A 14,742-nucleotide genomic window follows, 5' to 3' on the forward strand; every position below is an offset into this window, starting at 1 on the left:
GATAAACCCCTTGTTTATTTTTTCTTGGTTGGGTTGCAGTTTTCTTTTTGTTGCATTTTAAGGGTTCTTCATGTTTTTTGGATACAATTCCCTCATCATATTTGTGATTTGCAAACATTTTCTACAAGTCAAAGTTTTCTTTTTATTGTCTTAACTGTGTCTTGTGAAGAGCCAGAAGTTTTTAATGTTGATGAAGTCTAATTTATCAATTTTTTTCTGTTGTGGATTTTGCTTTTAGTATAGTAGCTAAAAAATCTTTGTTTAACTCAAAGTCATAAAGCAGTCATTTTACATTATATTTCTTTTAGAAATTTTATAGTTTATATTTAGGTCTGTGATCCCATTTTAAATTAATCTTTTACATCATACAAGGCATATGAAATTTGAGACTGTATAGACATGAAAACTTTAAAAATTATAACACTGAATAAATAACCTTTACTGAAAGGAAAAAAAAGTCCAAACAATTGAAATCTAAACTAAGAACATCTAAGATAATGTAATTTCCTGATGAATGATAGTCAGTTTTTTAAATGCTGTACTTTGGATCTGTTATTAAGACTCTCTATTAAGATTCACCACAGTTGACGTGCCACTAAAAAGGAAAAACAAACTGGCCGATTAAACTATAAAATCAATAAAACCATAGATAAATCTGCTATACTCAAACAGATGGAAGTTTAAGGTCAGCTATTCAGTGAACAGTAAGAAAGGGAGGCACTGCAGAACAATATATGAAGTATATCATACATCTGCTGTGTGTTTTATATATGTGTGTGTATATATATACACATTTGTTTCTGTGAATATATATCAATAGATATTCTATGTGTAGACAAATTCTGGAAGTATCTTAATAATTGAATTTGCATTAAGAATTTAAGAAATTTGTCTTCTAACCACATTATACATTTGTGTGGCTTAAGTATATATTTCTACTCAAATATATATTTGAGTATATATTTTATAATTAGAAAAATCATGAGAATAAGAAAGTATAATTTTCCTAAAGAGGTAAGAGTGAGGGAAAGGCTTGGGTCTCAGAACACCACCTTTCAGAAACAACCTAGGAAATTTGAGATGAGTGAACTAGAGCTTTTGTGTTATTTTCCATCCAAAAGGAGGGGCAGTCCATGTTTCTGCCTTCATGTTAGTGACAAGTGCTTATTAAAGACAGGGATGGAAGATGTAGTCTTTTCCTGGGAGTCAGGGATACAGTGGTTCAGAGCATACCTAGAAAGTCATGTTGTTTCTATCACTTACTAGTTGTGTGACCTTGGAAACTTGAGTTTACCTCTTTGTATCTCAATTTTCCATATCTATAAAAGGTGTGAATGTTATGAATCATACCTACCTTGTCAGATTGTTGTGAGAATTGCGTGAGATAATGGATATAAAGTACTTAGACTAGTAATAATTAGTGAGCATTATTGTCACAGTTACCATTTTCATCATCATCATTTAGTTCTTACAGAGGATTTTAAATATTGTTATAAAAATGGATTTCAACTATAAGCTTAGGATTTTGTGCTTAGCTTTTGCAGTAAATTGCCTTTAAAATTATGTCTATTAGTAGGAAAAATTATGTGGAGCAAGGGAAAGTATAACAGGAATTTCTGATGCAGAATAATATGTGAAACTCAAATTCTTGGAAAAACATGTACCAATAATTTTTGCTAAAGGTTGAATTAATAAATTTGAAAAAAGTGAGTTGGTTATTTTGATGCTTAGTGAAGATGTTCAGTGAAGACTCAAGACTATGGCTAACTTTTAGGAGACTGCAGTGATGTGCTTACTTTTCATAACCTTAGCTTTTAACTGTTGCTGATGGTTTCTACAATATTAAACATTCACCTAATGTTTAATAGAAGAATTATGCAAAAGTATGGCTTTTGACAGCTATGGGATTTGGTCAGAAGCTATTAAATTCTGTAAATATTTAGTTATTATATATACACACCATTTATATTTTAGCCTAAATTATATATCCTTGTTTTATGTATGAGTATGAATAGTTACTTTATAGTTTATGAGAAATCTTACGAAATGCTGGAATTTGAAGGAATACTAAAAATGAAGCATGGACTAACAAACCCTGGACATTATATAGAAAATAAACGTAAGAAGACTTTGATAGGAAAGAAAGGCAGACTGGCTAGGAAGCTTGGGATCAAAGTCATACAGGGAGCAAATTCCCTAAGTTTTTACCTCATATACCCCAAACCTGGACCTGAAGAAACCAGTAACCCAGAAACACCAAGTGAAACCAGGAAAAACAAAACAAAACAAAACAAAAAACCACCAATTAAAGCCTGCTCTCTAACTAAAGGACCAGGAAAGGATCATCCTACAAGACAGCTTTTCTTCAACAACTTCTCTACTCTAGTCTACAACACAGAAAAACCTGCGGTCCCACCCCTGCCAGCAAAGGTCAGATGGGGAGCTGTAAGTAGGAGCCCAAACCTCTCTGCCAGAGTGGTGTCAAAAACGACTCAGTGAGAGCTAGGACATTGACTGTAGCCAGATGATAACTGACATTCCGCCTCCCTGTGTGGACCAGTGGAGGCTATGTGGGGAAACCTGGACCCTCAGCCTGACCTAGAAGTAATGAGACAGCCTTCCCCTCCCTATTAGGGTGGTTTCACAGGAGGTTTGGTGGAGAGACAGCACTTTCACCACCAGCCAGTGGCAAGAGTCCTCCAACCCATGGAGTCAGTGGAACCAAGTTGGGAGCAGTAACAAGGCACTACTACCCTCCCAGCCAGGCTGGGATCAGTGGAGACCCAGTGGGGAGCTAGAACTCCCATCTCCACCCAGCAGTAACAAGGAGCTTCTCTCCCCTTTGCACATCAATGAAAGCCAAATGAGGACCCTGGACATTAACCTCACTGAGAACTAACAGGTTGGCACCACCTCTTCCCCTGATTGAGCAGTGTCATGGAAAGCATAGTAAAATAGAAGGTTTAAATATGCTCTAGGCTGCTATACATAATACCACAAATGTCCAGGTTTTAATAAAATTCCCTTTGTACCAAAAATCAGAAAAATCTCAAATTGAGTGAATAAAGGTAACCAGTAGATGCCAACACCAAATGACAGAGATGTTAGAATGATCTGACAGAAATTTCAAAACAACCATCATTTAAGTTCTTTAATGAGCAATTATAAACATGCTTGAAACAAATGAAAAAAATAGAAAGTTTGAGCAAGAAATAAGTCTCAGGAAAGCAACAGATGTTGTAACAAATGGAAATTTTACCATGGAAAAATTGTCACCAAAATAAAAAGTTCAGTAGATGGAATCAACAACAGAATGGACAGGAGAGTGAAAAGAATCAGTAAACATCAAGATAGAAAATAGAAATTGCCCAATCTGAACAACAAAGAGAAAATAAACTGCATAAAATAATGTTAAAGCTTCAGGGAGCTTTGGAACAGTAATAGAAGATTTAATATCTGTGTCATCAGAGTTGCAGAAGAATTGAAAGTGAGTGGGGCTGAAAAAGTACTCAGTAAAATTCTACAAATTTGGCCAAACAAACATACAAAGAAGCTGAGTGGATGCAGACAGGCTAACCCCCACCCTCACCCCCTATCCCCCCAAAAACAACTCTATCAAGACACATCATAGTCAAACTTCTGAAAACAAAGAAAAATCTGGAAAGCAATGAGAGAAATAACACATTTCTTATGTTGGTGAAACAATTCAAATTACAGCATATTCTCATCAGAAACCACAGGCTAGAAGGAAGCACTATAGCATGTTTCACATACTGAAGGAAAAGAAGGATCATTGCACAGTTCTATATCCAGTGAAAATGAAAGGAAATCAATACATTATTAGATGAACGAAAACTAAGCATTTGCCACCAGCAAACTTGTACTACATGAATGGCTGAAGGTTATTCGCTAAACAAAAATAAAATTATAATAGAAATATTATTGGAGCATTAGAAAGGAAGGAAGAACAATAAAAGAAAAAGTAAAAATATAGGTAAATAAGATACATTTTTTTCTCTGCTTAAGTTTTCTAATTAGGTTTAAGAGTTGAAGTAAAAATTATAACACTGTCTAATGTTTTTAAATGTATATAGAGAAAATACTTAAGACAATTTTACTATAAATGTATGTATGTATGTATAATATATATAAGAGATTAATGGCTATAGAGGTGACTATATATAGGGAGAGATGATATACTCAGTCTGGGCTGCTGTAACAAAAATAGCATAGACTGGGTGGCTTAAACAACAGACACTTCTCAGTTCTAGAGTTTGGGAACTTCAAGATAAAGGTGTTGGCAGATTTTGTGTCTGATTAGAGTTCACTTCCTGGTTCATAGATAGCTGTCTTCTCCCTGTGTTCTCACATGGTGGAAAAAAACAGAACAAATGCAAAACAAATGGAAGAGTTAAGTCCTAACACATCAATAACTGCGTTAAATGAATTTAATTACAACATTTAAATGATAGAGAATGGTAGAGATTTAAAAGTATGACCAAAGTATATACTATCTACCAAAACTTATTTCAAATAAAAAACTACTGGTAAGTTGGAAGTAAAAGTTTGGAAAAATGTATCTTGAAACATTAATCAGAAGAAGGTAAGAGTTGCATATTGTTATCAAAGTAGGAAAATCTCTAAATACTTAGAAACTGAACAACACACTTCTGAATAATCTATGGGTCAAGCAGGAAGTCTAAAATGAAATTTTAAAAAAATACATCGACCTGAATAAAAATGAAAATACAGCATCTCAAAATAGGTGGGACACAACCAAAGCAGTGATAAAAGATCAGTTTATAGCACTAAACACATATATTAGAAAAGAGGAATGGTCTCTAATAAACCATCTAAACTCGCAACTCAGAAACCTAGAAAGTGATTAGCAAATTAAATGTGAAATAAGTAAATGGAAATCAATAACAAAGAAAACAATGGAGAAAATTAGTGAAACAGCTGATTCTTCAAAAAGATGAATGGAATTGAAGTACCTTAACAAAACTGATACAGAAAAAAATTAGGGAAGATACAAATTACCAATACTAGGAATTAAACAAGAAATCACCTCAGACCTTGCAGACATCAAAAAGAGTAAGAGAATGCTGCTAGCCGGTCTGCATACATAAATTTGACAACTTAGGTGAAACGGACCATTTCCTGGAGAAGCATGAACAAGCACAACTTATCGGGTAGGGAATAGATAATATAAATAGCCTTATAACTATTAAGAAAATGAGTTTTTATTTTAAAAACTCATGAAAAAAAATCTCAAGGCCCAAATGGTTTAACTAGAGAACTGTTCAAAGAATTAAATTTCTACACATTCTCTTCCTGAAAATAGAAGAGAAATACTTTCCAATTATGTTTATGAAGTGAGTGTTACCTTGTTACCAAAACAAGGACAGTCCAAGAAAAAGAGAAAACTACAGAGCAATATCCGCATGAATATATTAACAGATACAAAAGTCTGTAACAAAATATAAGCAAATAGTATTCAGTAACTTAGGAAAAGAATTATATACCATCACCAGGTGGGAATTATTTAAGGGATGCAAAACAGGTTCAATATTTGAAAAATTAATCAATATAATTCACCATATTGAAACTAAAGAAAAAAATTACATGATCATAATTATCGATGCAGTAAAAACATTTGACAAAATTTACTCACAATAAAAATTCTCAGAAATATAAGAATACAGGGTAATTTTCTTGACTTGATAAAGAACATCTACAAAAAACACTAAAGCTGATATTATACTTCATTGTGGAAGAAAATATTTTTCCTGCAAGATTAGGAATAAGCCAAGGATATCAGTTAGCTCTCACTGCTCTTAATCAACATCATGCTAGAATTGTAGCCAGGATAATAAATCAATAAAAGGAAATGAAAGACATACAGATTGAAAAGGAATGAATAGAACTATTTCTCCCTGCAGATTATGATTATATAGAAAATTACAAGAAATGTACAAAAATTTTTATTGTGAGTTCAGCAAGATAAAAGATAAGCATACAACTATCAATTGTATATTTATATACTAGCAATGAATGTATGGACAACAAAATTCAATTAAAATATTCATATTTACTTTAAAAAACTTCAGTTTAAATCTAACAAAACATACAAGATTTTGCATGTTGTAAACTGGAACGCGCTGATGAAAGAAAGAAAGACTACATAAATGGAGAGACATACCCTATCCATGGATCAAAAGACTCAGAATTGGTACAGTAAAGATGTCAGTTCTCTAAAGGAGTATACAGATTTATTGCACATCTTCCCAAAGTCTCAGTGAGGTTTTTGTTAGTATAGACAAGTTTATTCTAAAAGTTATGTACGATGGCAAAGGAACTAGAATAACTAAAACAATTCTGAAAAAAAGGAATAAAATAGTTACCAGTCTACCTGATATAAAAACTTATTATATAGCTATAGTAACAAAGGCTGTGTGGTATTGATGAATAGACACATAGATCAGTGGAACCCAGAAACAGACCCACATATGTATCCAGTTGATTTTTAACAATGATGAGAAAGCAATTGAATATGGGGAACATAGCCTTTTCAATAAAGTGGTGCTGGAATGTTTGGACAGCCAGAGGCAAGTAACTTAACCTCAACCTCCACTTCACACCTTATAAAAAAATTTACTCTAAATAGATCACCATAAACTTAAATATAAAATGTAAAGCAATAAAATTTAGGGGAAAGAACTATAACAAAATATACAGATTTTTCCTAGTTTGAGATTTTAAAATAGGCAAGGTATTCTTTGTTTTACATCATACACAAGATCCTAAAAGGAATAACTGATAGGGTGGAAATGGGGGGCATCTGTAATAGTATCAACAATTAAAAATGAAAATAAAAGGAATAAATGATAAATTCATCTTCATTTAAATGAAAATGTTTTGCTTAAGAAAAGACCCTAATAGGAGGATGAAGAGACAAACTATAGACTAGGAGAAATGTTTGCAAACCCCACATCTAAAAATTGACTGGTGTTTAGAATATATAAAGAACTCTCAAAACTCAACAACATAAAAATAAAAATCCAATTACAAACTGAGCTAAAGACATGAATATAAATTTTCACTGAAGTGGATATACAGATGGCAAATAAGCGCCTGAGAAAATGTTTGACATCATTAGCCATTAGGGAAATGCAAATTAAAACTACAGAGATAGCATTATATGCCTAGTAAAATAGCTGGAAAAAAAAATAGTAACAGTACTAAAGTATGGCAAAGATGCAGAGAAACTAGATCACTCTTACATTCCTAGTGGGTGTGTAAAATTGTATGGCATTCTAGAAAACAGGCAGTTTCTTAAAAAACTAAACAGGCAACTACAATATGACCCAGCAGCTGCACACTTGGCCAGAGAAATGAACGCTTAAGTTATATTTATGTGAAAATTCATGTATCAATATTTAAGTAGATTTATTCCAAATATTACATTGACCAAAAAGTCTAATTTAGTTTTTTCCATAAAATAAAGGACACGTTTTTCATTTTCACCAATAACTTTATTGATTTGGATGTTTTGAGTATGTCAGCTGTCTCCTGCATGGTATAATGTTGACTGTTCTCAGTTAATGTCTCAATTTGATTGCTGTCAACATCATCTGGCCTACCCAACCTTGGAGCATTGTACAGTGAGAAATCTCCAGCACAAAACTTCGCAAACCATTTTTGACACATTTCATCAGTCACAGCACCTTCTCCATACACTGCACAAATCTTTCGTGTGTGTGTTTCAATTACGTTACCTTTCTTGAAATAATAAAGAATTATATGCTGAAATGTTGCATGTTTTCTTCCATCTTCAATATTAAAATGGCTACACAAAAAATTCACCAGTTTTAGTAAGTTATTTTAAAAATGCACTCTGTTATGACAGCTGTCACAATACAATCTAACAAAATTGTTTTGAATGAATTTAAAAGAAAACTAAGCGCTACTAGAGCCATCTTACAGAAAAAAACAAATGAACTTTTTCCCCAACCCAATATGTACCAAAAACTGGAAACAATCAAGATGTCCTTCAGTAGTTAAACTGTGATCCATTCATGCTATGGCATACTACTCAACAATAAAAGAATTATTGATATATAGAGGTGGGCAAAGTAGTTTTACAGTTGTAATACAAATAAATAATATAATGATTAATAAATAATACAAAAGACTTCCAGCCAAGATGGACATGTAGGTAGACATGCTTTGCGCCCTTCCACAACCATAAGAAGGACCTATAACCTGGATTACTCTATCTAGCAAAACTGTCATTTAGAATGGAAGGGCAGACAAAGTGCTTCCCAGACAAGGACAAGGTAAAGATAAAGGAGTTCATCATCACCAAGCCCTTATATGAAATGTTAAAGGGACACATTTAAGAAAAAGAAGATCAAAACTATAAACAATAAAATGACAACAAACTCATAACTATCAACAAACAGATCTAAAAAAAAGAAAAGTAAACAACTAGAACAGGAACGGAATCATATGGAGGGTTATCAGCAGGGAGGGAGAAGGGGGAGAAAGGGGAAAAGGTGCAGGGATCAAGAACCATAACTGATAGGGACAAAATAGACAGGGCTACATTAATAATAGTAAAGTAAATGGAGAAGCCAAAGAACTTATATACATGACCCATGAACATGAACTAAGTGGTGGTGAGGGGATTGCTGGAGGTAAGGGAGGCATCAGGCAAAGGGTAAAAAAATTGGGACAAGTGTAAAAGCATAATCAATAAATATATTTTAAAAAATAAATAATACAAGAATGAAGTCTGTGTTTCACATACTTACAGCCATAAACCTACTTTTGCCAACCCCTGTATGAAACAACCTTGATGAGAATTATGCTGAATGAAAAAAGCCAACCCCAAATGATTACATAACGCGGGATTTAATTTATATTACATTTTAAAACGATAAAATTATAGATTGCCGAACAGATTAGTGGTTGCCACTATTTTAAAATGGGTTTTACAAGGAAGAATTAGAAGGGAACTAGATGTGTGTATAAGGGCAGCATGAGGGATCCTTGAGATGATGGAAATGTTTTGTACCTTGACTGTTTGAACATCAGTTTCCTGGATGTGACATTGTATTCTATTACAGTTTTGCAAAACGTAACCAATGGTGTAAACTGAGGAAAAGGCAATGTGGGCTCTCTCTGCGTTTTTTTCCTATAAATGCCTGTGAATCTGCGTTATCTAAGAATTATTTTTAAAACGTATTATTTTTTTAAATCATACATAGTCTTCCCCTCCTTCAATAACCATTTTTACTGTCCTACTGTGCAGGGATAGTGCAAGCCATGGGTTCTAGTGCTAGACTCCCTGGGATTGATTCCCAGTTCTGCCTTGTATCAGCAGTGTCCTTAGGCATATTCCTTCACTTCTGTGTCCTGGGTTTTCTCATATGTAAAATGTTGAGTGGTCATTTCAATATTAATAATACTCACCTCATAGGGTTAAGTAAAATATAACATGTAAAAGAACAGATTCTGGTAGTTGTAAGTAGACAAACAAGTAGTATAGGTGGTGTTAGTTGTTAATATATCACCTTTCTTTTGACCCAGTTGAGATGACATGTCACATACATGTGCACATTCTGTTTTTCACTGAAGGCGTAATTATTTTCCAACATTTAGTAAGATTTGAATCTAAGATAAAAATTGTGGCAATTTTTAAAAACATAATTACAACTTAAACTTTAGAGTTCAAAACATTTTTAGGTTCTGTCTAAACTTCAAAAAATTATTTTTAATTTTTAATTTTTATTTCTGGTTTGCAGCATGAACTCCTGGACTTGCAGCCCTCTGCCCTTCTCGTTAGCATGCACAGAGTGTACTGGGAGCTCAAGCAGAACTGTCCCCCATATAGATCTGTTCAGGTCAATTCTGCCAGTCATTCTCATGACAGTTCTAATATGATTAAGGGCAACATTCTTTGAAATGCTCCCACACACTGTCAGACCTTCAAGGCCCCAGTCAGTGTCTGTTGAAACACTTCATGTAGAGTTATATCTTCCAGAAGGCAGTTGGGTAACCTGTTTACCTTCTTGAAGGTTTTTCTTGGCCCAGGTTTTATTATTTTGTATTGCCTTCACTAGATCTGAATTATAACTCGGGATGCTGCAATTAATGATACATATTAGCTGCTTTGAGCCACGTGCATGAATTATGGGAGTTTCCCACTGTCATGTGAATTCTTATGGAATAGAATGAGTGAAATAGCAGCCTTTCTTGTGGATTCCAGCATTTAAGATTTAAGTCATAGCAAATTTAAAATAAATTGGAGTTTGCTCTTCAGCAGATGAAGACTAAACTAAGTAGACAATTGTGGACAATATAGACAAGATGTGTCGTTTGGAACTCGTTTTTCAAAAGTAAAACTGGTATTACAATTTTAGTTCTCGGTAATGGAATGATTATATCCTATGTAAGTAAAAAGCCTGCCAAAGATCTTGCCTACGCCATTTTATAATTCCAAATGCAGGCTCTCTTCTGGTTGAAGAGCAAATGTTCAAGAATGTAAAAGTCTTTTGTCATTGAGCTCTTTGCTTTCCCTTTTCAAACATATTCTTGTTTTTGTTTCTGGATTTCAGTCATAATACAAAAACAACATCTTGGTTAGATCCTCGGTGCCTGAACAAGCAGCAGAAGCCCCTGGAAGAGTGTGAAGATGATGGTAAGGGGCTTAGAAGGTCTCAGTTTAAATGCATTGGCTATTTGTTCACATGCACATATTTTAAAGAGTTGTAGCAAAGTTAACCAGTTTTAACAATGAGTTTTTAAAAGGTAACCCAATTTCTAGTAGATGCATGCAAGTTTCCAAAAGCAGAAGGGAAATCAGTAGAACTGTTTAAAAGAATGATTTGTTTACACATAAAGGCAGATACGTAGTCATGTATCCATTGGAAACAGAACTTTACACAGTCAGAAACTACAGTATTCCCTCACTTATTATGGGTATTATGTTCTAGACCCCCTGGCGAAGTAGGAACCTTGCACTTATTCTACACTCTTAAACCTATGTAAGTTTAACAACATATGTATACAGTACTGCAAAATCCCGTGATATAGCGAAAAATAATTAAATATAATATTTTTAAACCTGCGATAAGTGAACCGCGATATAGAGGGGGACTACTGTATTCAAATGAAGATAAAACCTCTGCCGTCAGGAACTTGAAGAAAACTCTAGAAAGTCTAAGAATAAAGATTTGCCTCTTGAACCCTAATCCTCTATTATGAAAGTCTTGGGGGGGGGGGAATGAACTTTCCTTAAACATGTTTTATAACTTTATTATTTTCCCAGTCTTGCTGTAGGGAAAGCAGATATTTACTTGTTTCGGAATCTCTGTAACTTTGAGTTACTAAGTACCTGAAAAGTGTATTTTTCCAAGAGGCTGAGGTGTCACTCTAGCATGACTCTCCTTGTTAATTTCTAAAAAGAATCAACTGGCTATAAAACTTACTGTTTTAAAAAGTTTATTTCAGGGCTTTGGGATTTCTAATTACTTTTCCAAAATGAAAAAAAATAAAATTAAGATGAAATAAATGCGACTTCCAGCCAAGATGAAGGAGTAGACAGACATGCTGCATTTCCCTCCACAACTAAGAAGGAATACAGCTATCTCAAAACTAGAGACAACCAGAAGTTCCAGAAAATCAAACTCCATGGAAGTCCAGGAAACAAAGATATAAAGAAGAAATACTCATCCAGACAGGTAGGAGGAGCGGAGCCGGGGCGGAGAGGACGTGGTGTGCTGGCAGCAGCAGCAGCGGCGGCAGCAGCAGGGTGGCAGAAAGTGCAGTCACACGTTTTAAAGTCAGGAGGGATACCTGGGCAGAGTTCCCAGCTCCTCACCGGACCTCACAGTTCACGGTCCCAGCACCAGGGAAAATCAAGCCTCATTGCTTCTGACTGTGCAGACCAGTGGGGGTTGGGGTGGAGACAGAAACTGCCAGTTTCTCAGTAGAGTCCGCTTGTTTAAAGGACCCTCATGGTCCTAGAATGTCCGCAGACCCACCCACTCTAGGAATGACGGCCAGGGCAGCAGCTAGAGAGGTGCCAATCTGGTGTGGAAGTCGGAGAGGTACCTGGAAAAGGGGCAAGTGCTGGGTAGGTGGCATTGTTCCCTCTCAGACCCCTCCCACAAACACAGCACCACAGCGTGGTGAAAAAGGTTGCCCTGTACTGACGAATCCCTAAGGCTCCGCCCCTTAAAACATAACAGGAGCAACAGCTCTACCTGAGACGTGGAAGCAAACCAACACAGGAGTCTTTCAATATGAGGAGACAGAGAAGTATAGCCCAAGAGGGGGAACATATCAAGGTTCCAGTGGGAGAACTTAGCGACAAGGTGATAGCCAACCTAACAGATGAGGAGATGGACAACGTAACAGATGCAGAATTGAAAACACTGGTGAGGAAGATGCTCACAGGCTTGACAGATATGCTTGAGTACAGCAAATGCATAAGAAAAGAAGTGAAGGCTATGCTAAGTGAAACGAAGGAAAATTCACACAAAACCAATGGTGAAGGGAAGGAAACCGGGGTTCCAATCAATGATTTGGAACATAAGGAAGAAAAGAACAGTCAACCCGTGCAGAATGAGGAAGCAAGAATTGAAAAAAAATGAGGATAACTTATCAAATTTTGTAAAGGAGATGGTCATACAGGTCTGGGAAGCACAGAGGGTCCCAGGTGAGCTGGACCCAGAGGGGACCACATCAGGATACATCATGACTGAGATGCCAAAAGTGAAAGATAAAGACAGAGTCCTGGGGGCAGCAAGAGAGAGGCGGAGAGTTGCCTACAGGGGGGTACCTATAGGACTATCAGCTGATTTCTCAGAGGACACTTTGCAGACAGGAAGGGTCTGGCAAGCAGTATTCAATGTGACGAAAGGCAACCTGCAACCAGGACTACTCTATCCAGCAAGGCTATCATTTGGAATGGAAGGGCAGATGAAGTGATTTCCAGACAAGGTAAAGCTAAAGAAGTTCATCATCACCAAGCCATTATTGTATAAAATGTCAAAGGGACTTACTTAAGAAAAAGAAGATCAAAACTATGAACACTAAAATGACAACAAACTCACAACTATCAATAACTGAATCTAAAAAATAAAAACAAAATCCAACTAAGCAAACCAGAATAGGAATAGAATCATAGGTATGGGGATCATTTGGAGGGTTATCAGCTGGGAGTGGGGAGGGGGAGAAATGGGGATATGGTGTAGGGATTAAGAACATAATCGAGACCCTGACTGCTGTGGCTCAGTGGATTGAGCATCAGCCTGCGAGCTAAGTGTCGCTGGTTCGATTCCTAGTCAGGGCACATGACTAGGTTGCACGTCAAATCCCCTGTTGGGGGCGCAAGTGAGAGACAATGACACAGTGATGTTTCTCTCCCCTCTCTCCTTTCCCCTCTCTCTAAAAATAAATAAACAAATAAATTAATAAGTTATTAAAAAAAGAAAAGAAACATAATTGATTGGTTCAAAATGGACAGGGGGAAGTTAAGAATAATATAGGAAAGGTGAAGCCAAAGAACTTACATGTACGACCCATGGACATGAACTAAGGGGGGGTGGGATTGCTGGAAGGAAGTGGGGAACTGGGCAGAGGGGAGCAAAGGGGAAGAAAAAATAGGAACTACTGTAACAACGTAATTCAACAGAATATTCTTTTTTAAAAAAAGATAGAACAAATGTGTTCCTTTTCAATATACTGGCATCTTGCCCAAGTTCTACCAAAATTACTTGTTGACATGGATGATTAAAAGGAAAATGGTTTGCTTTGCTATTCATTATTCATTTCTTGTATTTTGAGTAGTATATTTATTGAACACATATTTTACTATAAGATAGTGAAACTTCATTAATTTACCCTATGAGGCAGAATTGTTATATATATCCTTGAGGTTTGTTTGAAAAGGTAAGCCAAGAAAGTATGATACTGTCAAAACATTGTACTCCAAGATCCTTCCATTATACATGGACTGCAGATTACAGGAAATGAACATAAAATTGCATGTTCATATCTATCTGATTGACTTCAAGTCGAAATACAAATCCTTTGACTGAGAGGGCATTACTGAGCATCTCATTTTATTTTGGTTGCTTAATCTGTTCCTGAAAAGGAATGGAACTGGGAATGGTCAGCTGCATTATTTTGCATGTTTAAGGGATAGTGGGCTGTCCTAAATATACAGCTATTGTTATCAGAACATAAAATATATTTAACCATAAAACTTCATGAAACAGACTTCGGGCCAAGATGGAGGCATAGACCAACACACTCTGTCTCCCTCTACAACTAAGAAGGATTACAGCTAATGCAAAACTAAAAATAATAAGTTCCTGAAAATAAAGCTACATGGAAGTCCAACGTATGCAGTCATAAACAACTGGGGCTCATCCGGACTCGTAGGAAGTGTGAGCCCGCGGCTGAGAAAGATCGAACTGTGCTGGAGGCGGCAGTCACAGCAGCGAACAGTAGGACCTGGTGAGCAGATGCCTGTGTTTGTGGGGAGTAGAGAGGTGCCTGGGGGCTGCCCCAGCTGCAGACCGAATCCTTCAGCTCACAATTCCAACAGCGGAGAGGGCAGAACCCGTTGGGAGGTGGCCCTGTTCACCAGCGGAGAGTAACAGCGAGAATCCATCTTGGACTCCCGCCCCCACGCAAAGTGCCACAGTGTGGTGAGAAAGGTCGCCA

The 14,742-nt window shown here is 36.0% G+C and overlaps 1 protein-coding gene across 7 annotated transcripts in view; it reads left to right on the top strand.

Annotated features, from left to right (window-relative positions):
- MAGI1 (membrane associated guanylate kinase, WW and PDZ domain containing 1) overlaps positions 1 to 14,742 on the top strand; it is a 671,948-nt gene that overhangs the window by 557,604 nt on the left and 99,602 nt on the right. For all 7 annotated transcript variants that reach the window (XM_090283881.1, XM_090283876.1, XM_090283877.1 and 4 more), the window contains exon 6: positions 10,623 to 10,705. In XM_090283881.1, coding sequence (XP_090140007.1) covers positions 10,623 to 10,705 — 83 coding nt within the window. The remainder of the gene's footprint in view (positions 1 to 10,622; positions 10,706 to 14,742) is intronic.

The sequence above is a fragment of the Furipterus horrens genome, unplaced genomic scaffold (genome assembly GCF_987537825.1).
Source record: "Furipterus horrens unplaced genomic scaffold, mFurHor1.1.pri manual_scaffold_7, whole genome shotgun sequence".
NCBI lineage: Eukaryota > Metazoa > Chordata > Mammalia > Chiroptera > Furipteridae > Furipterus > Furipterus horrens.